General features: G+C 37.5%; 1 protein-coding gene across 3 annotated transcripts in view; it reads right to left on the minus strand.

Moving 5' to 3' along the window:
• The window catches only part of sema6bb (sema domain, transmembrane domain (TM), and cytoplasmic domain, (semaphorin) 6Bb), a 223538-nt gene that overhangs the window by 117152 nt on the left and 79806 nt on the right, over window positions 1-26580 (minus strand). Inside the window, exons 1-2 of one of the 3 annotated variants that reach the window (XM_047373732.1) lie at window positions 7169-7328; window positions 3091-3218 (exon numbers count right to left, since the gene is read on the minus strand). In XM_047373732.1, coding sequence (XP_047229688.1) covers window positions 3091-3199 — 109 coding nt within the window. In that variant the 5' untranslated portion in view covers window positions 3200-3218; window positions 7169-7328. Of the gene's footprint in view, window positions 1-3090; window positions 3219-5232; window positions 5353-7168; window positions 7329-26580 lie in introns of those variants that run through there. The other 2 variants (XM_047373733.1, XM_047373731.1) reach the window with 2 other exon arrangements.

Below are 26580 nucleotides of genomic sequence, written 5' to 3' on the forward strand. Positions count from 1 at the left end.
TTGCCTAATCTCAAATTCAGCTGCAATTCAGTAACTTTAAAACACAACTGCCTACCTCAGTTTTGTTGCCAACCATGTCCACCCCATTATGACCACAGTGTACCCATCTCCTGATGGCTGCTTCAGCAGGATAAAGCACCAAGTCAAAATGCTCAATTAATCTCAAACTGATTTCTTAAAACAGGACAATAAGTTTAATGGACTCCGATTGCCTCAACAATCAGCAGATCTCATTTTAACAGAGCGCCTTTGAATGTGGTGAAACAGGAGGTTCACATCACGGATGTGCAGCCAACAAATCTACAGCATTATGGGTGTCAGGTCCGAGCATTCCTAGATGAACAGTTTCCTGGAAAGTGAATTGGTCATCGTGGGCCAGTTGAATGACCCCCAAGGTCTCCCAATCTGACCCCCTTAGACTTTTATCTTTGGGGTCATCTGAAGGCAATTGTCTATGCTGTGAAGATACGAGATGTGCAGCACCTGAGACTACAGATACTGGAAGCCTGTGCTAGCATTTCTCCTGCGGTGTTGCTATCAGTGTGTGAAGAGTGGGAGAAGAGGGTTGCATTGACAATCCAACACAATGGGCAGCACATTGAACACATTTTATAAGTGGTCAGAAACTTGTAAATAACTCATGAAAGAATAAAGTTATGTTAAAACCAAGCACACCATTGTTTTTCTTGTGAAATTCCCAATTTGTTTGACGTGTCACATGACCCTCTTCCTATTGAAAAAACAAAAGTTGGATTCAAAATGGCCAACTTCAAAATGGCCACCATGGCCACCACCCATCTTGAAAAGTTTCCCCCCTCACATATACTAATGTGCCACAAACAGGAAGTTGATATGACCAACCATTCCCATTTTATTAAGGTGCATCCATATAAATGGCTCACCCTGTACAATGGGTGAGTTCACTGGGTGCAGCGAAGCTATATTTGTTGCTTAGTTTGGTGCATTTCATGTTTAATTGTTCGTTTTAGAATACCTCGGTTAATGGAGCCCAGTAACTGATCTAATTGATCTCATGTAAACAACTACTAATATATAGAGGTATATAGATATATGAGTGTATTTATTAATATAGCGAGATCTAGTGAATTATTTTGAAAAGCGGATGTTGTGCTCGTTCCTGTTCCTCGTTCTGTTGTTGCTTGTTTTCTGGTGTTGTGCTATGATTCCTGCTGATTGATTCCAGCCGTGCCTCGGCATCCAGCAACAATAGACTGGTCGATTTAGATGGCCGTCTGCACACTGCAGCAATTGTGCTCTGCCATCTGACAAAAGCTGACTTTCTTCTCCTGACTCTGCTGCGACTCTCTCTAATAGTGACTGAAACATTTCTAAAGAGATATTAGATTCTTCGTTGCTGTCTGTGTTGTCAGCCATTGTAGCAGCAGTTGGGGATCCCCTTTGATGTCATAAAAGAATGCAAAGGAGTAGTCTGGACATGTCTTTTCAGTGAAATTTATGACCCTATATCTAAACCATTCTTCATTACAGCAGCATTAATTTACTTTTTGAAATATTTTAATAATGTTTCCTTTCCATTAATGTAATTGGATTTATCATAAAAATTCAATGTCATGAGCCCTTTAAGTGTTTCTAATGCACTTACAATGCTTCATTGGATCAAGACAAATAAACTACAAATGCATACATAAAAGGCTGAATTTTGAGAAATGTGCAAGATTTTTTAGGTTTGAATGATGTTGGCTGAATTTCTCAGTTTCTCATGTTCCAGTTGAGTTCAGAAAGTCCTCTGGTCAGCAAATGCAACAGTAGCACTTTGTCAAAAAGGTTTTTTATGTAAAAGCAAGTGCCTTTTTTAAAAGGAAGAATCCTTACAACATATATTCTCAAATGTTACTTTTATTACTTAATATGTTTCTTTACAAAACATAAAGGACCACATTGTCTTGCAGGTGAAACTGAGCCGCAGCTTCACATACACTTTTGATTAAAATACTTTCTACAACTTTTAACTAATTCCAGATTGTCTCTGTTACAAACTACAGTAAACTAATGTAACATGCAGTAATTTAACATACTCTGTACTTCTTTTATGTGAAGTATGGGATAATTTCCAAAGTACACTGAAGTTTAAAGTAAGTTTAAAAACAGCAAAAAAAATTATAACAATTTAGGCTGTTTGAAAATATTTATGAGCAAAAAAACACAACCCTTCATGGTTTTGGAAGCTAAAGGAGCACTAACATTAATAAAGTAACGCAATGTGAGCAGATAGTTTGACCTATTAACCAACTAATATCAATAAGTTAAGCTCATGTTACTCCACAAAAATTATCTATTTTTGTTTAGTCTATCTATAAAAATAAAAATAAATTAAAATTAATTAATTAATTTTACATATAACACTTTTGTTACTGTCATAATCATTGTTGATTTTTTGTTTCAGATGAATTGCAATTTGATTATGTTGGACATTTTGGTTCCAAATCTTTTTATCAAAATTATTAGATTTTATTTTTCAATTAAATTGTTATTCTTTTGTATGCTATGTATGTTTCTCTGTGACTGTTTTGTTCAGACTCTTAAGTGCTCTTGGTGAAAGCTGCCCACTGTAATTCAGCTGATCCACTGTGGAGCTCAGCAGCCTGACAATGTCAGCTTTGTATTGATGCTTGGGAAGGGTCTGGACTTGGTTGGGAAACCATCAGTCACTATTATTGAACTGTAATCAATCAAAGTCTGGTCAGAGGTGGAGACTGCCAAGCTGATGTGGAGACGGAGAGTCTGAGCGCTGGAGGAGCTGCATCTCTTGGGGGTCTAAGCATGTTGGCGAGAGGAAGTCATGAATGTGAGTGTCCCTTCTTACATGCATGGTCCCAGTTCTGAAAGTGGCCCCAAACCAAACTGACCTGGATACCAGTCAACACCCTTCGTGTGAGAGCCTGTGTGACCTCCATGACCTACACTGCAACCCTTCTTCATACCCCTACCTCCTCAATTCATCACCACGTGTGTTTGGCTGCAGCCCAGAACTTCCCACTTTGAGTCTTGTGAGAGAGCACACACAAGGGAATAAGAGGCTACAAGGCAGAAAAGTCAGGAGGTCATTACCTTCAGTGGGGATGAAGTTCAGGGGTCCGGGTTCCTCTGGGAATGCCAGGCTGGCTGTTCGGAGGAACCAACACATCAGGATCAAGGAGCGAGAGACCCCTGCTGCCATTGCAACACAACTGTGGATTCTGTAAACAAATACAAAAATAAATTAAATAAATCAGTACAATAGACAACAAATTTTAAAAATCTTGCAGTCTACGGCTAACAGTTAGGCTGGTTTCTTGTACTGACGCTACTTCTTTGTGCTCCCAGAGCTTCTCTATCTCCATGCTAAGATGTGCAAGGAGATAATGGCCACTACAACTCAGGGATTAAGACATCCTCTCTGGTGGAACTGTCTAGTCAGCTTTGAATGCAGCCAGATTAATGTGGCATCAAACATCACACCACTATGACACATCTAAAACCTTTGAGTAAGACACATGAGAGAAGAGGAGTGGCTAAAGATCTCGGGTGAGAAGGGGAGATATGCCATTTACATGGATGAAACTAAATCTCCAAAGGAGCAGAGCGGGTGAAGTGCTCCAGACGTCAGGCATTATCTAGGATGTGAAAGCGACTGACTGAGAGGGGGAGAGAAGTAGTGGTTTACTTAAATTAAATGCCTTCCAGCGACACAAATCAACCCTCTGCCAGCGAGCTTAAACTGATGGTGTTTTTTATCGAGCAGCACTGAGGCACACGCAGGTTCTGGGTTGTAATTCATGTGGAAATACAAATGATACCCAAATGAAGTTACCGTCCACAATCCATCTTAAGACTCCTGTGCTCTGCCTCTTTAGAGAAAAGCTTCTGGGATTGCTACTGACTTGAACCACAAACTTCAAAGGATATAAAGTGGCTGACCACAGCCTCCACATTCTGATACTGCAATTTTGCTTCAAAAGCACGTGTGACTCAAAGTGCTTCCAAATGGCACTTTGTCAAGCTGTTACTGACTCATCTTTAAGAAAGTGTCAGGTTGCTCTTCGGTTGCTTGTATCAAATTGTGTTTTTACAGAAATTGCACACACAGTAATTTCAAGAATCCTAAAAAGGCACACTTTAGCTTTAAAATTCTCCATTCCAACCACTAGAAACACAAAACATTTCTTACAGTCATGCACAATTGCAACATCTCGCAATTTGAATAGCCAAAGCTGAATTTCTTTATGCAAAATGCAAAGGCATTTTACTGTGGTCACAGATGTGCATTGTGTGAATCTATGCAAATTACTCAACAGTGGATACTTTATGGAGTTGCTATGCCAAAGGGGTATGATCAGTTTAGGAAATGGTTTGGATTAAGTTAAAATTAAAATCATTATAATTTGCAGTTTATATAAACAGTTCCAGATTAAATTTTTGCCACTTACTAGAAGTTTCTTTTTTTTAAAGAATCTACTGACACAGATCTATTTCTGTCCTAATCCTTCATTTGAGAAAATCTGGTATTCTTTAGCCCATAGGCCCAATCTGAATTTGACTTAAATATACGTCTTAAAAATCAGGATTGATTAGCCTATTTAATTACCCCAAGCACCTTTCAAGAATCTGTGGACATCACTAGACTTTATGCGGACGTATGTTGACCCTCTTCTTTTTTAACCCCAACAATTTTATGTTTAGAAACAAGGCAACATTGACTTTTATTTGTCTGATCAAACTTGTATGCTTAAAGGGAAGGTTTTAAAGGTTAGCCAGTTTTAAGCCTCTAACATTTACCATCACACTGTTCCTATACTTTAAATTGCTGTTAATGAGATGCCGGAGAGAATGCCAGAATGCAGTTTTCTCTGTCCATATGGGCCGCTGAATTCAGATCCCCTGCTTCAAGGAGTTCAACCATCACCCTTAACAAAGTACCCATGTTTTAAAGCTACAACTGGCAAGCTACAAGCAGCAGCTAAACAGTCAGTTGCAAGCTCTACCCAAGGAGCTAACTTAACTAATTAACCAGCTAATAGTGTATTATATTAGTATTAAGCGTAGGTGTATTAAAAGTATATTATTTTGTGAAAAAAGCACTTGTAAAGTTGTCTAATCTAGCAGATGTGAAAGCTATAGTTTTTTTGTTTGAAATAAAAATAACTGATTCATGTTAATAACTAAGTTTGTTTAATTAGATTTAATGTTAAATTAATGGTGCCAGACACCCACCTTTGTATGCAGCACTGGATGGGTTTTTAAAGTATGATTCTGTGCGAATTAATGGTAGTCACAGTCAGATATGTGGACTCCAGTTCAGAGATGTAGGAAATGTGGATTGTTTGGTGTACTCACTTCTTGAAATACAAGCAGAACAAAAATTACTGAATAGAGAAGAAAAACACATTACTGGTTATCAAAGCTGTAGGTCAGGATGAATGAACCCCAGAGAAAGCCTGTGACATTGAAAGAATCTGCAAGGTCACTGAACACTGCTGGCACTTTCTTTCATATTACAAATATACAACCAGTCGCTCCTTTATTTATTCTGCCCTGCTGTAGAATTGCAGCTATAGCCACAAAATCACAATCATAAAAGAAAATGAATTAAATCTGCCTGGCTTTAAGATATCCATTTGTGACAGAGGCAAAGGGATTTAGACCAAACCTTATCCTATACTGGCTGCTTCAAGCAGGTTTTAGGTGACAACAGACAATTATTGTGGCTCCTAAAAGGAATCTGTGCTGACTGTTAAATTATGCTGTTTTGTTTGTTACTTATTCTTTTTTGGTGTCAATGCCCTGGTACAACATTGCAGTAGACACCAACATAAAACACAGAAAACCCCATTAGTCACTATTTATGGATGGGCAAGAAAAGACAAAGCAGAAAAAGGAAGCAGACACAGGCTGGGAAAGTCAAATAATTTAACAACGTAAGATTAAATTTTGAGACCAGCTGTTCTTTCTTTTTATTACATTTTGCTTGCTGTTTACCATCAGTTTTATTCATTGTTTTGTTTTGTTTTGTGAAATGTAATTTTCTGGTTAGATAGTTTAATGACTATAGTTGAGTATAGGGTTCAGAACACACTGAAACTAAAGGTTCCAAGCTGTGTTGATTTTTGATGCCTGATAAAACAACCCCACTGTTATAAAAAGATGAATGTTTATATTGTTTTTGCACTTTTATAGCCAAGAGTTTGTTTTACAATCTGACCAATCAAATGACCAGCAAATTATGTTTTTTAAGTTACCTTTATTTTGTTTCTATACTTAATGATTTCCTGACCATCTTGGGATGAAATATCAGTGCTCTGTACACAGTCTAAATGCCCCCATGTTGTCAACTAATTATCTGATTTTAGGCATTCTGTTTAAAGGCGAATCATTAAAACTGTACATTTTCATAGTATTAGTCCATGAGAGCATGTTAACAGCCCACATTTAATTTAAAATCAAAGTATTTTGACATGCATAGTATTGTAATATTTGGACAGCAAGTTAAAACTGGATTTTTTCACTGCAATGTACTTTTTTATGTGTTTGTTTTTGATGTTTTCATCAGGTAAAGAACTCTAAATTCCCTTCTTGTTGAAACATAATATACAAATAATAAACTTCCATTTTGAGCCACCTGTATTTTCAAAGTAGAGTGATTGAGTTCCCAATGAGAGAAATGTAAAAGATCTCCCTACTACTCCCTTCTACGCATTTGATGCTGTATCTTAATAATTTGTTATCCAACTAAACCAGGCTGCCACAGATTTGTTGTGCCAAAAAAATGAAATGCCAAACAATGAGGTAGCATGAGCATTGCAGCTCAGAAACACAAAATGTTTTGCACATACTTGCCCCTGTTAAGCAATCTGCTTAAATAGCTTGGTAATTTCCCTGCAATAATCTAATAACAACATTACTTAAACTTCTGCTGCAATATGTAGCACCCTGTTTGCACTGAAACATATTTATTTACTCCCTTCAGCTTACCTAATGTTCAAAATAGCTTACACTGTTTTCCAGTTAAACTATCAAATGAAAAGCATCATAGGCAGAAATGCATAATTAATATAAATCCAAAATAAACACAAAAACATAAACTCCAACTTTTTTCTTTGTTAACTATATGCTTCTTTAAAAAAAAAGACAATCTGTAATTTATACTTACTTTAACTGCAAGACTTAGCTGCAGTAATATTCCTTCTGTTTTCTAAGAAAAGGACTCTAAAAGCTTTTTCCACTGCTGGAATGAGCTTTCCATCTGAGGTCATTTTTAAGTTTCTCTCTCCCGTGCTCTCAGTCTTTCCCGAAAGATACAAACAGCCATTGTGCAGCCAATCTCTTTAATGGAGTCACAGACATAACCTTATCAAGAGACACAATCTTTATGGGAAATTTCTCAAATTCCCTGAACTGATACAAGAATAAAAGTGGGAGGCGTGTTAATTAGTCAACACCCACAAGCAAAATTACAGGAGGTGAAGGTTAAAGAGTCACACTGAGAAGAAAGAAGGTCCTTGGGTTGAAAGTGATAGATTTAGAGAGAGATAAGTGAGGCTGAATAAGACACACACAGAGAGAAGATGAGAAGTCAGGAAGATAGTATCAGTTATCAGATAATCTTTTGTTTCACCTATTAAAAATGTATGACTAAATGTCAGGCAGTATGCATTCGATTAGTATAATTAGACACCCTGGGCTATAGAATTTCGTCGGCCAGCAGAATAACTAGATACACAAGTCATAAACTAAATGTAAGAGTGTGTAGTTTATTGTGCATATGTGCATGTGAGTGTAAAACTGTAATTATGACAAACGGCTTCAGCCAAGTCCATTCAGAGGCATCTCTGTGGGGCAGAAGCTGTACTGTAGTATGCCATTATTGCCGGACATGGCACACTGTGGCTACTATTTAACATTTGAGGTACGACTCTTAATACACTGAAGAGTCATAAACCTCAAATGTCAGCAAAAAGATTTTTTATTCATACTGAAGCTTGCAACCAATGTGAACTCCAGGGACCACAAAGCATTAACAGAAAAATGGCACCATCAAGTTTAATCAACAGAGGAGGGATATCATTTAAAGTGCTTTGACATTCATATATATTCATGGAGGCCTTAATATATCAGAATCATGAAGGAGAGTAAGAAAATTATAAAATACAGAGTTAAAACGTACCTCAGAAACAAAGGCAGCAAGAAAAACCAAACGATAAGGCAAAAGATTGGAGATGAGAGGGACATGGGAACATGAACCAAAAAGAAAATTAGATTGATCGATCAATCAATAAATGCTATTTTTTGATTCCCATCTGTTTAGCCTCTCCTGGATTGCTAATATCCACTTAACTGTTTGATATGAAGTATCCCCTGTTTTTTTTAATTAATCAGAAATCCCTCCAGTGACCCGAGAGGCTAAGCAGTGACATCAGGCAAACCTCAAAACTACAAATGTCTGTATTAAAGCCAGGAGCAGGCACATAAGATACCACACCTGCTGGTGATGGAGACTTTCTTTTCATCTTGAGTAAAGACAAGAGGATCACTCTAGCAACTCTAGGAGGTAACAAACGTCTACATTCTTCACCACCAGCAATGGGGCAGTAATCCAGAGCAATAAAGTCAGTCACCAGTGCTGTAATCCCTCTTACCTTTTTGCAGCATTTGAAAACTTTTCTTTTTTAAGAGTTTCCTCTAAAGTGTGTTGCTTCACCTTTGCTGCTTCACCTTTCAGTTAGCTGGGGGAACTCATTGTAAATGCAACTCTTTCACTACCACCTTGATAAATACCTATTTGTTGAGTTTGAAAATGGTGATTGAACTGTTCAAAACAAAAAATATGAACAACTGGCTCCTGAAGACTATAGTTGTCCACCCTCGACGAAGACAGTATGGCAACAACAGAAATCAGGAGTTTAGTACAAGCTCCTCTAAACTGGATCACTTAATAAGGCCATGATCAGGACCCCAAGCTAATACTTGGGATTGAAACACAACATCTGTACCCACAGGATAAACAAAGATTACTTAGACTTTTCATTTAGTTCATTAGGATTAACGAGATATTGGTGTCATTTGTGTCCCCAAATTGTTAGAGATAATTTAAGTATTATAAAAGTAGGCAAAGTTCAGGGTAAAGTTCTTCCTCATTTCTGCTATGGTTAATTTGCATTACAAATTAGCAGAAAACTATGATGTCTGCTCTCTAAAGCAAAACCTCTATGAAGACATAGTCAAGTTAGGTTAAAGTACAAAGCTATATTAGAGGAAGGAAAATAATTGGATTGAAAGGTAGACATCTGAAGAATGTCTGCAGTGTTAAATTGGGATGCGGCTTACAGACAGTGACCCTGTATTTCACAGGTCTGGCTGCTTTGCATGAAAAATGAACACATCATCAAATGAAGACACTGATAAGCTCTGAAATGTATTTTCCTACTTATTACAGTTGCCATGGTGTCTCTTGCTTTCTCTTCTCTTCAGTCTTTTTTAAATTTCTGCACCATCTCGTTATGCACTGGTTTCACTCTGACTTTGCCTTAACCCTCAGTCTTGATGATGTATTTTTATAACACAGCTGTGAGGGACTTGCAGGAAAAAAATAAAAATCTGACTAAAAAGGGGGTTTAAAGAAAGCCAAGATTATGCATGTCCTAGATATAAGGAGTCTGTTAATGAAATACAGCCGAATTAATAGAGAAATGGAGGGTAGTGTAGGTTGGGAATTTTTGATTAACATATTTAACAAGATGGTTTGAAGTATTATCCAAAGGTATCAAAATACAATAGCGCACAATATAATCGCTTTTCACACTTGCTGCCCTGCTTCCTGAAGCCGGTGTAGAAGAAAATTTAACGTAAACATGCTCCATTTCCAATAATCCTTTTATCACTATTCTACAATGCAAAGTGTTTTTCACTGTTTACAGAAAATGAAAGTCTGATATTTCTTCTGTGGATGTCTGATTTATTACAGCTGCCTTCATCAAGGTTCACATAGGCTTTATAAGGACAAGAACTCACATGAACAAAAATGTTGCATTGTTAAAGGGGATGATGCAAGGATTACATTGTAATTCTGCAGTTACCCTCAGTAACGTGAATTAACTTGTTTCAGCTTATTGTCTTTGAGTCTTTTAAGGCTCAACATTAGTTCTGGTTTTATCTAGCAGGTTTTTATAAAAGCCTTTCCAGCTGCAGAGGCCTACTGTTTGAGTGGAAAAGCTCTGAGGAAGAGATGTCACATTTCGTGTTTGGCGCCAATAAGTGTCAGTAAGTCATAATGACTTGTGAACATTTCTCACATTTAGTGGGTAAAGAGACAGATATTTTATCAAGAACATAAACTGAGAACAAACTCACTCAAAAACTGTGAGTGATATTCATTAAGAAGAAAATTAAGAAAACTCAAAATAAATTTTGCCATTTCTGCTGCATGATGAAATGACAGCGTGTCACCACATATTAGCAATCCTACTTTGATAAGATGTTAATTAAGTGTGCCGTTACAGGGCTCACAGCTTCTTGCACTTCCAAGCAGTTGATTTGCATAATTAATGCAGGTCTGACGTTTTTACAACTTCACTCAATCTTTGGTTTCTGTGAATTTTGCCAAGATCTTAGCAGAAACATTCTCAAAGAGATCCTTTTTTGTCTGCTATATTATGTAATGCTTTAATGTTGTTAGTGATTTATGTAGAAAAAATGTTTGATGCTCTGCAAGAATCTTGTTTTTATTAGCGGTTCAAATGCGCAGAGGCAAGGGAACCTGGTTGAAAAGTGGCAGCTTTTTCATGCCTCCAACAGAGCATCTGTTTATTATTATTTACCAAACAAAAATCATACTGCAGCCTAAACCAGAAACAACCTGAGGTTCCCTTTGAACCTGCATACAGTAACTACAAAGTCAATCAGATACAAACATTTTCTACTGTCCACCAATATGATAAGATGTGTGACAATTTTGTTAAGTGTCACACATCTTGGCCAATAACTCCTAAACTTTAAATCACACCTACAAAACTGTCCATAATCTTTGGATGTTTCTGCATCAGAGAGGATAAATCATACCAATTTCCATCTTGAAAATATTTTTGCTGCATTGCAAAACCTTATTACAAAATGTCCTTTTATGGGTTTCTTCCCTGAATTTTTTAGAAATGTACATATTGTGCTTGGAGCACAATAAGTTATGTTGCTGGCAAGATGAAAAACTAGACATATTTGTCATACCTGCTTGTGTTTTTGTTGTATTACCTGGTCTAGTTCTTTGTTTTCTGTCCCCCTGCAACCCAAGCCCACACCTGTTCTGTGTTTTCCCCTGATTGTCTAGTCACGTTTGTCATTGGTACCCCCTGCTGTTCAGTTTTTGTATTTAAGCCTGTTTTTTTCCTTTGTTCTCTGCTGGTTCCTTATGTTATGTGTACAGGGGTTGGACAATGAAAATGAAACACCTGTCATTTTAGTGTGGGAGGTTTCATGGCTAAATTGGACCAGCCAGGTAGCCAGTCTTCATTGATTGCACATTGCACCAGTAAGAGCAGAGTGTGAAGGTTCAATTAGCAGGGTAAGAGCACAGTTTTGCTCAAAATATTGAAATGCACACAACATTATGAGTGACATACCAGAGTTCAAAAGAGGACAAATTGTTGGTGCACGTCTTGCTGGCGCATCTGTGACCAAGACAGCAAGTCTTTGTGATGTATCAAGAGCCACGGTATCCAGGGTAATGTCAGCATACCACCAAGAAGGACGAACCACATCCAACAGGATTAACTGTGGATGCAAGAGGAAGCTGTCTGAAAGAGATGTTCGGATGCTAACCCGGATTGTATCCAAAAAACATAAAACCACGGCTGCCCAAATCACGGCAGAATTAAATGTGCACCTCAACTCTCCTGTTTCCACCAGAACTGTCCGTCAGGAGCTCCACAGGGTCAATATACACAGCCGGGCTGCTATAGCCAAACCTTTGGTCACTCATGCCAATGCCAAACGTCGGTTTCAATGGTGCAAGGAGTGCAAATCTTGGGCTGTGGACAATGTGAAACATGTATTGTTCTCTGATAAGTCCACCTTTACTGTTTTCCCCACATCCGAGAGAGTTATGGTGTGGAGAAGCCCCAAAGAAGCGTACCACCCAGACTGTTGCATGCCCAGAGTGAAGCATGGGGGTGGATCAGTGATGGTTTGGGCTGCCATATCGTGGCATTCCCTTGGCCCAATACTTGTGTTAGATGGGCGCGTCACTGCCAAGGACTACCGAACCATTCTTGAGGACCATGTACATCCAATGGTTCAAACATTGTATCCTGAAGGCGGTGCCATGGATCAGGATGACAATGCACCAATACACACAGCAAGACTGGTGAAAGATTGGTTTGATGAACATGAAAGTGAAGTTGAACATCTCCCATGGCCTGCACAGTCACCAGATCTAAATATTATTGAGCCACTTTGGGGTGTTTTGGAGGAGCGAGTCAGGAAACGTTTTCCTCCACCAGTATCACGTATTGACCTGGCCACTATCTTGCAAGAAGAATGGCTTAAAATCCCTCTGACCACTGTGCAGGACTTGTATATGTCATTCCCAAGACGAATTGACACTGTATTGGCCTCAAAAGGAGGCCCTACAACATACTAATAAATTATTGTGGTCTAAAACCAGGTGTTTCAGTTTCATTGTCCAACCCCTGTATGTGTGTTTTCTGTTGCGTGCTTGCTACCCTGTCTGTGTCCTGCCATGGAAAATAAAGACTTGTCTTACCTTCAGGAGTTCTTCCCCGTATATTGGTCCATCAAAAACCCACTTTATGAGAATATTTAAGAGATCTTTATGGATATATAGATTTCTATTTAAAAACGGAACCATAATTTTGAGGTAATGACAAAATGTGTGAAACATCCAACGTACAAGGCAAAAATAGCTTTCTAATATTTACAATGGGAAAATGGATTTTAAATACGGATTTCGTCAGATTCAGTATGAAAAATAAACTAAATCAGACCTTTAAACGTTCATTTAAAAATCCCCAGAAAAACACCTGCCAGCCAAACAAGGCTCTGAATTTTAGGATTGATTACTTGAAAATTGCTAGACTGTGGCTGATGATGAACCTTGAAGTTCATTACTCTACCTTTTTACAAGTTTATAATTCAACACTTTTATCTTTGAATCTCTCTGGAACCAATACAAATGAATTATGCACACTTCTTCCAGGATATGAAAAGTGCTAGGTAACATTTGAATTGATGCTCCCATCGAAGATTCGTAAGAGGATAAATTGAATCAACAGTGCCAGACTCGCTAAGGTGGGCTTGGACCTCTATCATAACTGCTTGCAGGTCTAGCTCGCTTCAGAATATATTGCTTTCTGGATAACATAAAAACATGATTACACTGGGGCCAGCACAGACAACATAGAGCTAAGGCCCTTTATTGTTAAATAATATTTATAACAACAAAAAAACGAGTCTGAGTCTTTTGACTCTGTTCTTAAGATTCATAATTACTGCATAGAAAAAATTATTCCTCTAAAAACTTCCTACAGAGACAGAAGTGGGAGGCACTGTGATGACCTTCATGCTTCTCAACATGAAACTGTGCAGGAACATGATGAAGGATGTTATGGAAGCAGTTTTATGATTGTTCTACTTTTTCCACTAAAAGACACCTCATAGATTTCAAGAAAACTGGGCTAATCATCTTATTAGAAAGACAGGAGAGGCTGCTTTATGGACTGAGTAAAATCAATGACAGGTGAAAGCCCAATGCTGCTTAAATCTTCATTCGGCAATGACATAAGAAACTGCTGCGACGAGAAGATAAAATGGGATAAAGAGATGTGAAAAATAAGTGTGGAAACAGGGATTGGAGACAAAGATTAAAACAAACATGGCCACAAAAGATCAGGGGTGAGAAAACTGGAGGAGGACACAGCACAAGGAAAAATAAAGTGTAATCAAAGTGAAATATGACAAGCCAGCTATTCAAACAGAGAGAAGGATTCACAGCGGAAATATAGAGAGGGAAGCCAAAGAATGTGTGGAATGAGAGAGACGGAAAGACAAAGACTCAGAAGAGGAAGAGTTTGGAGCCAAAAGGACTCCTGTCCTGCCAGATTTAACTGCACTGGGAGCCGAGAGCAGACTAATGGCAAGAACCTTCCAGCTTATTCAAAGTGTTGATATTTTGTCTATACTCCACATGCGGTCAGTGCTAGTATATTTAAATTATTGTTGGGGTAAATCAAAAAGCTCCTCCAACAGAAAACATATTACAAGCTTTATCTCCTGAAGTAAATCTGAACAGAGTTGTTGATTTTATTATCTTCCAGAGGGATGTCACCAGTGAATCAACATCATAAATATCTGTTCATTTTGTGTGGCAACTTTAATAGTAAGATTTGTACATCTCTGTTTAGAGACTGTATTTACCCAAGTTTACCAAGTTTAGACAATAGATATCTGCTTTGATTAATGCACAAAACTGGTAGAAATTTGCTCAAGCTCTCCGTGTATTGGGGAGCATAAAGAAAGTAACTGTTAATTTCAGGACACCTTTGTTTTAATGCTATATTCAGATATTAAGTGAACTATTGGCAGCATCTTGTTGGTAATGCTTGCACTTAGAGGCACAAGTGAAAATTGTACATGAAAAATAATTGCATGACATTAGTAAAACTGGCAATCATGTTGACATATGACTAAAATTACACTGTTATGATCAATTATATATATATATATATCCCCTGTATTTAACATCAACACTGCAATAAATATTAGCTAATTATATAAATACTCGACTGAATTGGACTTTATGTTGTAGGACATGAATCTCGCAATGTCACTTGGTTTTATTGGACTTTATTGGAAAGATTTGGATTAAATTTGAAACAAATTTGATTCTACATAACTGGATATGAATTGCTTTGTTGTGTATTGATGTTAGATAGCAATACACTGAACAGAAATAAATAAAAATCTAAGATAAAAACAAACGGCTCCATTCTAACTGATTAGGACATCAAAAGCATTAGTAATTTAACCTGATTAAACCTTCTTTTGTATCAAAGGAATAAATTATATTAAAAGTACATTTGGCTTGTACTGTAAACTACACATCTCTTCACAGTCTCAGAGACATTAAAGAAGATGATTGTGTCGTCACTTAAGTTAGACCACGATCGTCTCCCTCCATCTCTCTCACGCCCAAGTGTAAAAAAAAAAAATGCATCTAGGAATTCCCTCCACCAGAATTATGAACACACAATTTCATCCCTTTTGCTTTGCACTTGAGTGACCTGAGGTCTATTTACTAGAAATTTACATCAGCATGAAATCCTGGAGCCTCAGTAACATCACACATATTTAAAGTGAGAGACAGAGTGTGAGAGGAGAAAACAGAGGGGAGAGAGAGAGAGGAGTGATGGTAAATGAAGGATAAAGAGTGACCTTTTTGCACAGAATGCTTATTTTCTCATGCATAGAGAAATAAAAGATTCATGTTGTGGGAAAGATGTTCAGTCTTAGTAACATAACAAAAACTCTATTTTTCACAATTTTGTACCACATCATTACTTACTACTGCTGTAAGGGTCTTTGTGTCTGTTGTTCACTGGACTTTTAATTTATGGGTTTTGTTCTTGGTCTCATTATGTTAGGGTATAGATTAGTTTCAATCATGTGAGCTTCAATTAGTTCCTCCTATTTTTCACTTTTCCTTTGGTCTTTTGTGTGTTTGTTTATCCTTTAATTTGTGTTGGGGTGCCTACTGTAGAAGTCTTTAATGCTAGATATTAGGTCCCAAACCTATCCAACTCTGCAAATGTAAATTTTAGATGCATCCCTGCTCCAACACACTGAATCAGACAACTGGATTTCCTCATCATCATGTCATTCAGCTCTGCAGAAGCCTAGTAAAAAGCCATGTATTTGATTAAGGTGTGTTGGAGAAGAGATGCATCTGAAAGTTGCAGGATAGTATCTTTCAGCTACTGGACTTGGGCACCCTGGCCTAGAGGATTTTAACTGTACCATGCAAAAGCATTCACACCCCTTAAACCTTTCCATATTTTTGTCATGTTACAGCCACAAACATCAATGTATTTTATTGTAAACTGTATAATAAAAAAAATAAATATTGTGGTGTGCATTTGTATTCAGACCCCAGAATTAATGCTGATTAAAATCGTTTGATGCAGTTACAGCAGCAAGTCCTTTTTTTGGTATCTCTCTATCATCATTTCACATCTACCGGTTTTGCTCATTCCTCTATGTGAATTATTTCAAATTCAGTAAGATTCAATTGAGAGTCCCTGTGAACAGTCGTTGTTAAATCTTGCCACAGATTCTTAATTGGATTTAGGTTTGGACTTTGACTTGGCCATTCTAACATATAAATATGCTCAAAAAGTTACATTTTGGTTTCATCTCACCAGAGCACCTGTTTGCTGCATCAGGCCTTTTTACACATTACATGTAAAAATTACTTTTTTAGTAAATTTTTCACACATGCCAGACTTATGGAGTGCACAACTAACAGTTTTCCTATCAATTTAAGAGGTAATGTTGAAAGGCTCTTTAAGAAGGGGGCTTTTGAAGGTTGGTAGAGATATGAGATAACCTGTATCTCCCAAATGTGGAAAAGATCCCATAAAAAAGTGAAAAGCAGCCTGATAAGAGTGCTATAGATGAAAGAGTGGTAATGTAACACTGTGATAGCTAATTGTTAGTTGGATATTTAGAGTATTGCCAAAGCTCTACATGAAACTGTGTCCCTGTCATTAACCTTCACACTCCCCCAAAATTGCAGCAGCAGGGACAGAAAGAGGAGTTAAAATCTGAAAGAGCCAGAACAAAGGTTCAACAGTGCCGTCTGACAATTTATGCATGTTAATTATGTGTCTGAGCTTCAGAAAGACTCATTGAAAGCCATACATCTTTTTATCCTCATAGTTTTCTGTCTTGTTTTCCTTTCATGTTTTATTATTTCACATACCTTCCCTTATGAGGATGTCGGACTGTGTTTGACATTCGAACCGTTTCCACGCTTGCTCTGCAGCCCTAAATTTAAACGAACTTCACCAAGAGGTGTGTAAGAATGCAGATGCCCAGGTCAGTCAGACCAGACTTTAAACAGACCTTACCCAGCTATCTCTCTGATAAAAGTTTTTTTTAATGCCTGATTGATCCTGAATCAACATCTAAGAGTGAATAAGATTATTTTAATCAAATTTTAAGCAAAAAGTCAGAAAGAAAAAAATGTTTGGCCTAAACTGTTTGAGAAACTCAATGAACAGCATAATTGGTTTTTGAAACAAAATTAAAAACTAGCTTCATGATTATAGATATAATAAACATTTCCCATTCCAGGGCTTTCTCACTCTTTTGACAAAACAGTATTGTGAGATGTGGTGGCTGTTGCGTGCTGTTACAGAACACTTTAATTTTGATGCATTGTTTAATGCCAATAATTCTGACTGTATAACAAGTTATGTTTGTGCCAAATAGCTGAGATTGATGTATTCCTCCATATTGATGTGAGCAAACAATAATGTGTCAAGAATTTTTTTTATGCAGTTTTTTATTTACCTGGGACTGTGTCGAGAAAACATTGAGCTCAATAAGCAAATATGTACAGCACTAGATTAAAGGAGTATAGACTCAAGTCTCAAAGAAATATTCTATGCCTGTCATCAAATTTCAGCCAAAAATAGATAAACATCTTAGGGCTAAAATTATGAAATATATTCAAGCAACAGTAAAACTATTTGTTACAATGTTGCTGAAACAACATTTCTGAACAGATTTTAGGTTTGTGTAAATTTGCGAACTTGTGTTAGATACAACTGACATTTAATAAATATGTTGACGTATTTAAGAACTGACATAGATTAAGTCTCAACCAATTAAAAAAATACCTCATTAATTAAAATGTAAAAAAAAAAACACCACAGAGTTAACTTATATGCAGGAGATATCATGACCTCAGTGGTTTTGCGGATCATCAACATGTTCCAATCCTCTTAGGTCTAATACTGTCTCTTCTCAAATTTCAACCAAAATTCTTCCAAAAAAAACTTCGGGGCCAAAATTATCAGACAAATTTATAAAATGACAAAAACTAAATGCATGACTTTAACGCAATTTCACCAAGTAGAACATAACTCCCAAAGAAAAACGTATGACGGAGTATTTAGGCCAGAACCTTTATGGACAGATTTTTTTCAGTTTGTGCTATTTTAAAAGTTAGATTTTAAATTAAAAAAGATAAACAAAAACACGTTATGTTAAACACTTAAACATGTTATTTAGGCAGATGATTTTAAAATCTCTTTCCTTTGGCAGATTTTATACATTTTTTTAACTTTTCACGGTCTAATGTCATCAAATCAACCTTACTGTACAATGATTTACCCACCCTTCCTTACTTTAAAATGTTTTTCTTAATCACTGGACAATTTAATCATGATCAATTAAAAAATACAATGTGTCCTGCCAGCTGCATGTTTCATTAAGGTAAGTTTTCTTGCATAAAATAAATGAAGTGTTTTGAGACTTGACTGCATGTCTGTAATCTTTTGTTTTGTACTAAATGTCTGAACTGGGGAACTTGGGACTTTGTGAGAGAATGACTTTGATCATCAAAACAACAATACATGAAACGAGCAGAAACATCATGTCACATCTCAACAGCAGAGATAGTCCTGACCTTTGGCTTCCTACTAGTTTACAACAGTCATTAGTGGGGCAGGGATCATTGCCGAGTCCATAAATCATACTCAAACCATCCTTGTAGGAGGAACTCAGCTATACTGCAGTAAAAATTAAAAGAAAACACACTCCATGACAGGAGGCTAAAAGCGACTCCATTCATCACTGGCCAGAGGCTCCATGGAGTCCATAAGGGAAAAACACACAGGGCGAAAATCCTCAGCATGGTTATAAATAATATAAAAACCCTGCTAATGGTAATAAGAGGTTCTGAAGCATTGCAGGACCCCTCTTGATGTAATTATTCGGCTAGATGTTCCCAAAGGACATGCATTATCCTGAATAAATACTCGGAGGTAACTTAAAAGGTCAATATGTTCCCATCCAGACACTGTTTGACTTTTTTGCTTGCGAATCAAGAGGAGGGGTGGATTTATTATAATAGCAACAAGCGGATGACTGAGGAGGCGTAGGAGTTGGGTGGCAGACAGAAACAGAACAGGTGGTGAAGAAAGAAGGATAATGTAAGATGAAAACCGTTTGCAGACAGTGCTGGGACAGTTTGAGCTCAATACTAGTTCTGGTGATAACTTTATGAAAAATAGTTAATTACATGCTGAATGTTAAAGAGATATAAACAAGGGATTCACGTCTAACAGATGATAGTTGAGACAGTTACTAGATGTGATCTTGGTTTTCCATTAAGTACTACTTTTTAATGAACCTCTGAGATACCAATTGAAGACCATCAAACTCTTTCGAAAAGTCCAATTTTGACGTCAAATATGGACGTTGAAGCAACTCCAAAACCTGCAGCTGGGTTCTGGAAGATGCTGGAAAATGTCAATTCAGTGCTATCATTTAAGAAAGTCTTGATCTGTAAGCAACCTGTCACATGGATTCAAGTACTCCACTGCCTAACAAGCCAGCGGCAGCTTCAATACTGGCCTCACCCCCTGCCCATCTAATTCTAATAAACTCAAAAGTTGTGGGTGCTTCTCTGTTCAGTAAGTCAGGATTCTGTAGCAGGATGATAATTACAGAAACACCTATTTTTTGTTGAAGAAGACAGTGCACAACATGTTTTTTTTTTGATAACATTGTAGACTGCAAATTCAAATTGTCATTTGAATAATAATTGTGCAGGCTCTGTAACTTTGGATAATACACTTTATGTGAAAAGAGAATAAAAACTACCTGCTAAAGCAATTCTGTTTAAGCTTAAAAGAGATGTATTCTACACAGACAATGAAGGTGTGTTCAACATTTCACCAAACTGGTTCCAGTTTTAAATACTAGTATTGGCACCAGTTTTCTGTTTCCATAAACGCAAGCTAGTGCTGAGTAATTATTTAAATGTATTGTTCAATAACAATTTTGTCCCCAAACCATCAGAAAAACAACCTAATCCTCCCAAAACTTTTGTTTTTAATTATATTGACGTATCCTGTTTAGAATGCTCTAATCTTGTACAGTCTGCTGACTGATGTAAAATAATTTATTAAATTAGCTTAGTGTATTCAAATGTGAATATATTTGTTTTCTTAATATTTATTTATCAGTAGATGTAAAACCTTTTTTTTTATTTTACCTATTATTTAGCATGTTTTGAACTAATTCATAGTAATAAATTGAATTATTTGTACTTTTTCAATTTAGTATTTTGTTTTCCAGAAACTGTTGAAGTACATTAAATTGAGGATTTTTGTCTGGTTTTTTATGTTATAGTCTACATTTGGATAAAAGCTTTGATAGTAATTTTAAGGGGACAGTTTGACAAAGAATTCACTGTTGTTGCATTGTTTATCCACACATACTTTTGTAACTGTTGGAAATCATTGTGATTTTAATCTTGACCAAAATAACTTTGATTTTAATGTTTTCCAGCACCTACTGCCAGAACTGATTCTGGGTTATGACGTCAAAGTTTAAACCTCTTGAGTTAGTTTCTCTTTTATTCTGCTTGGTTTAAGACCAAAGAAAGCTTAAAAACTCATAATTTCTAGATTAATAAAAAAGGTTGGATTAGCGGTAGAACAACATGAACTCAGTTTTCTATCGTCCTGCTGTTTGTTTGTGACCCATCACTGAGTTTCAGTCAATCAATAGGCCTGCATTGAGCTGTAGTCACAGCCAATATTTCCGCGAACCCATAAAAGTTTTTTCTAACTCAGTTTTAAACATGGTTGGTCTTTTAATATCAGATGGTGTCAATAAACCTGCTGTGTAACTCCTGTGTCGCTCGTGTGAGAGAGCAGCTGCTTAGGAATGCTGGAGAATTTCTTTATTTTTATTTAATATTCACTGTGTCTTGTTTAATGACGCATTAATGAATGAAACTGGTAATATTAGAGCTGACCAGGGCATTTTATGGTGTCTTTTACCACCGGCAAGAAAAATGGAAATCAAACTTCCATAAAGTGTTATTTCTGAGCAGGAATCAGAGTATGATGCTTTTATTTAATGGGATTTTTTTTGACAACTTTGTGATATATTATTATTTATGTTAAATAAATATGTTTAGTTGACAGTATGGTGGTCACATTTTAATGTTTGGTTGCAATGTCTACTGTTGCCAGAAGAAGATGGAAATTATATTTACAGTTAATTAAAATAAATTGTGTTTAGCCAATTATCCAGGCCTTAACAACAGCCATAGCTGCTTATATGGCAGTTTGGGAAATTAATTGGCCATCTATGTATAACCTTTATCCCTGTCCTGCAATAATTCACAGAAAATCTGAATAAAACAGATCAACGGATCAAACATTCACGGGATGCTTTTAGTTACGTAGCATCATGGCATCAAGCTGGTTATCTTGCTTTGGACACAAGTAAGAATTGCAAATGTAGCACCAGCCCTTGTTAAACACATACATAAATAATATCTGTAAGATGCTATTTATCCTCTGCTTCGCTCCAGCTGCCCAGCCTTGCAATGATCCAAACATCTCTGTTTGCTTTCAAAACATTCTGCAGAAACTAACAAGTATAACCCCTCAACCGTGTCCAGATTTGCTACATTGCTACAAAATTTTGCCGGTAATGATTTTGTCACGAGCTTCGCTGTGGATGTTCTCATCATGAACAGTATCTGCTAGTTTTCTCTGTCCTCACAGAGACGATGAGACATGGTGCTGAATCTGACCCTAGCAGAAGGCTGACAGAGCAGCCTGGCACCAGGTAAAGATAGAAAAATGCACCTGCAAGTCACCGTCCTTTGATTTCACACAGACACATCCAGTCCTCCTTCATCTCTGCACGTTTTTGGTTTGGACTTGTCTCAGCCCTTCTTTTCTTCTTCCAGCATTCACATTCACCTTCATTTCTCCTTCTTCCATCTTCAATTATAATGAATCAGCCACCTGCTCATCCGATTCATTTAGATACATTCTACCAATATCACTTTCAATTTCAAGACAAGCTTGTGCTCTGCATTAACTTCAGTTTTTCTTTTTCTCCCTCATCCCTCTGTGCTGTTTTGATTGTCACATCTCATGTGGTGCACAGACACACAAAGAGACGTGCTCACTGCAGCGTCAATCAGCAGACGTCCACAGTTGACACTGCACACAAGACGGCTGCGAACAAAGACGTGTTCCTGCAGTTGTACTTAGCAATAGATCCAAACTACAAACAAACTGACACACACACACACACACACACACACACACACCCTTTCAGGTAAAACTCCAGACCTGGTTGTATGCAAGTTTGATCCACCTTACTGTGACCGAGAAGCATGTTAATCAGCAAAGGAGGCTGCCAGCTCGGCCATGTATGTGTCCATCTTTCAGCTTCTATCTGAAAGCTGGAAGTCTGACTTCCTGTATATATCTCATATTCCTACTCCTCCTCTTTTCATTGAGATTCTTACCTCTCTCAAGCATGTGGTACGGTAAAGAAATTATTAACAACACAGACTAATATTTTTCTTCCATATGTGTGAGCTTGCATCTTCTTAACCAGAGGACAACATTTGGAAGTCGAAGTGTGGATAGGGTAAACAGAGGACCACTATTGGAGAAAACAATGTAGATTACAGGCTGGTTTTTATTTTCTTGTGAGTCCAATACAAGATATATTTTTCTTTTTTATTATTTTTCTTCTATTTCTCTCTTAGCTACAGTTATACAGCAAAACTACTTGATTGACAGCCTTGACGTGCTTTTTCTTACCTGTGGGGTGCCAGTTTCTGGGATCTAGCCGACACATACAAACCAAGTTTTCTTCTATTTTGTGTAGTAATACACCAACTAATTGGGTAGTTATAGTAACTACCCAATTCTCAGGTCAAAAAGTGTCAAAATATTTTTTTTTGGTTCAATATGTGCATTAAACCATAAAACTGCCACTTCTTTTTTAGTCTGTAAATGCATAAACAGTATGTCTGCTAATGGACTTTCTTGTTTTGAGTTCTGTAAAAATCAGATAAAGGTTAGGGCCATGGGCTTGGATGAATACATTTTAGGAAAGTGACAAGAGTGTGACATGAGATTTAGCGACAGTCTACTGACACATTACAAGAAAGAACTAAGAAAGTTAATACTAAGGAATAAACTAATACAGAGAGACACTAATAACACTAAAATGATCTTAATACAAACACAAGCGAGAACCAAAACACAAACACCTGTGGATCATGGCACTTTCTTGGTATAAGTGATTATTATGAGCGTGTAAAAAATAAGAATCAGCTTTATTGGCCAACTTTGTGCACACAAACAAGGAACTTGACTTCAGTTCCACTTTGTTCTGAAAGTACAAACATTAATATAAATATAAATATATACATTTAATGAGAAAATAAATAGGATTTTCTTTTTGAAATCCTGTTGAGTCTATGTTTAGGATTCTTGTTTCAAAGCTAGAATGTTAGGCTTGCGAGATAGAGGACCCCAGAATGCAGACTAGCAGGCAGCATGACGGTAAGAGAAAAAAAAAGGATTTAATGAATAAAAAACAAAAACTCACTCACGGAGGAGGCAGGAACAAAATAGAAACAATAAACAGGCAGGCAAGACTTGCAAAAGCAGACATGGGCAGAGTGGCAATATAGGCTTGGCATGAAACACATGAGCATGATCCAGAAGACAAGACATGGTTTGAAAAATCTTTCCGCGCTGAATAACTGAACAGGAGTGTATATATGGAGAGTAAACCAGGTGGAGCAAGGAGACAGATGAGCTTGGAGCAGGTGAACCGGATAAAGATAATTAACAGACAGAACACCACATGACAGGGGCAAAACAGAACTTCAAGGATACAAACAAACAGAAATCTAACTAGAAAAACATGTTGGACCACTTGTTTGCTGAATATTGGACTATTTGCACGTTGCTGGACGCCACCAGGACTCCTGGCGTTTTCGGCCATTTTGTATCCAGGACATGGCGACTGATATGACGGGGCGTCCCAAGTCTGACGTCACAAGACGCTATATAGGAAGGCCTCCATCTTGAACAAACGCCTTCAGCTGGAGACCGGACCAGCAACTGAAGCGCATCACTTCTGCAGAAGAGTCCTTTGAGATTTCATTTATTCTCTCTCGTTGAACAACGAACAATTCCTAACTGAGGTTTCTGGAATGAGAAGGCCAGAAATTTCACTAGGCCGATCGAAGACGTGAGCTTAACACGTAACTAAGAACACGGAGTTTCAAGGAGACGAACCGCTACCGTGTTTCATCCCAAGTCGACTTTGATGGTCAGATCATATTTTTCCTTTTCGCCAAGGAGGCCAGAGAACGAAGACTGACCACTTTCCCTGAAGTTGTGGACGCACAGTTGTGGGGTATTGAACACCTGAGAGGTGCGCTGTGAGACTGGACTGTTAAAATAACCTCATGGTGAAATTCCCCATTTTCTTTGTCTTCAACCTCACTGCTTGCTAGCTTGCCGCCAAAAGTTTTATAACTCTTTGTCTGCTCAGGAGTTGGGGGAGGTTTTATGACTGAGCATAACTGAGTTACAGTTGGAGCTGCGCCCCACACTCACCACCACACCCCTTTTTCATATTCTCATTTTTGCCATAACTGCTGGTTGATTCAATACACACCCACTGCTGTTTGCTTTATTTTTGCTTAGTTAGATATTTTACCCCTTTTATGTAGAACTTTGCATGTTGAGTAGGTGAAGATTATTAAATCGGAAGAACGGATGGTATTTGGCTGTGATTTAATAAATATTCACATAGATGGTAACAGACGGCATTTTGTGTTTATTTTGTGCAAAAGTGATTCGTCATTCAAGATAAGGTTAAAAGTTCCACACACTTCGGCAGAAACGGTCGATTAAACAGTGACATCTCCGGTAATAGTTATTAATTATTACGGAGTATTTAACGGTTGTAATTATCAAAGGCGTTGAGCCACAATTACAACACCAGAAGACATCTCTGGTCTCGATTCATAAATGAGGATTTTGGTTAAGAAATTAATTTTGTCAAATTATGATTTTTAATTATAATTATTGATCCAAGTTAATCAATCAATAATCATAACTCCCAACAAACATGAAACCAAAGCATAACCAGAAGCCCAATCCAAATACACAACTAAGCAAAACATGAACACAAAAACTAAAGCATGACCAGGAAAACAAACAGAAGAATGATTCAAAACATTAACTGTGAATAAAACCAACAAAAACCCCAAAACAGCCACAAATCATAACATAGAAAAGTTATCCAGTTGTAGATTATAGCAATATCCCCATACAGTATTTAATCTGACCAAGTGTCTGTTATTTACCTTTTTCTCTGCTAGTCGATTTAGTCCTGTTTCACTCTTCTCTGTTTGTTGTTTGCTTAGTATCACCTTTGAATCATTTTTTTCACACTAGTAAGCACAGTTTGCTGGATGCATTAATCTGCTCTACACCCAATCACCCGGTAGACCCTTTCAGACTGGAACAAATGGCACACTTTAAAGGGATCATGCAAGGTGTTTGTAGTAAGCTTCTGTGGTAGATATGTTCTAAAGGACAGACTTTCCAAACTTTATACTGTCTTTAAAATCATCTCATGGTGAAGCAGGAGACACAACTTCTGCTGCTGTCCTGCTGTTTTGGTTCAGAAGAAACTTATAAATCAGACTTTTTAAAGAAGTATTTAAAACACACTTTTTTAATATGAACCTTCTTTTAACACCATTAATTTTCCATCCTTTGGTTAGCCTCCCCTTGAACACCTCTGCTCCGAAACTTTGAGTTCTGTTTGTGTCGGCTTTAAAACCGATTCGGTCATGGTCTCTGGAAGAGGGTGGTGGCTGTGGGTTTGCTGGATAACTTTCACAAACCGACTTTCAAAGGGTGAGCTTTGAGAGCTGTAGGGCGAAGAGGAAGAGGAAGGAAATATGGCCAGAGGAGAGGCAGTTGTTCAGAGAGAGAGAAAGAGAGAGATACTCCGCATATGAGACGGTTCCTAAGGAGATTTCAGCCCAAGCACTCGCATGCAGAGCAGGAAGTGAGTGGTGGTGGTCCTCACAGCGCAGACACTGATAACAATGGTGAGACAGATGATGAGGCAGCAGAGGAGACAGAGGAGGGTAAATTAGAACAGAAGAAGAACATGTATTAAGGCTTGAAGAGAAGAGCGTGCCCATTCAGCCGCACCACACGTTAAAAATGCAATGACAAAAGAGGCCCCTCAGTTTTATTAGACAAAGATGTGGAGGCCCAAATTAAAAGAGATGCTTCTTCCCTGACCTGAATGACTCAGACGGATAGTCAATAAAGATGTGTCATGGTTGAAAGCCTCCTTTCTTCATTTCACCCCATGTAACTTGCCCTCTATTCATGGCTTTGCACTTAAAAATAAACGCATTCACATGGCACACTTCACAGATAATATCTCAATGGGATT

The sequence above is a fragment of the Girardinichthys multiradiatus genome, chromosome 9 (genome assembly GCF_021462225.1).
Source record: "Girardinichthys multiradiatus isolate DD_20200921_A chromosome 9, DD_fGirMul_XY1, whole genome shotgun sequence".
In the NCBI taxonomy this organism is placed as follows: domain Eukaryota; kingdom Metazoa; phylum Chordata; class Actinopteri; order Cyprinodontiformes; family Goodeidae; genus Girardinichthys; species Girardinichthys multiradiatus.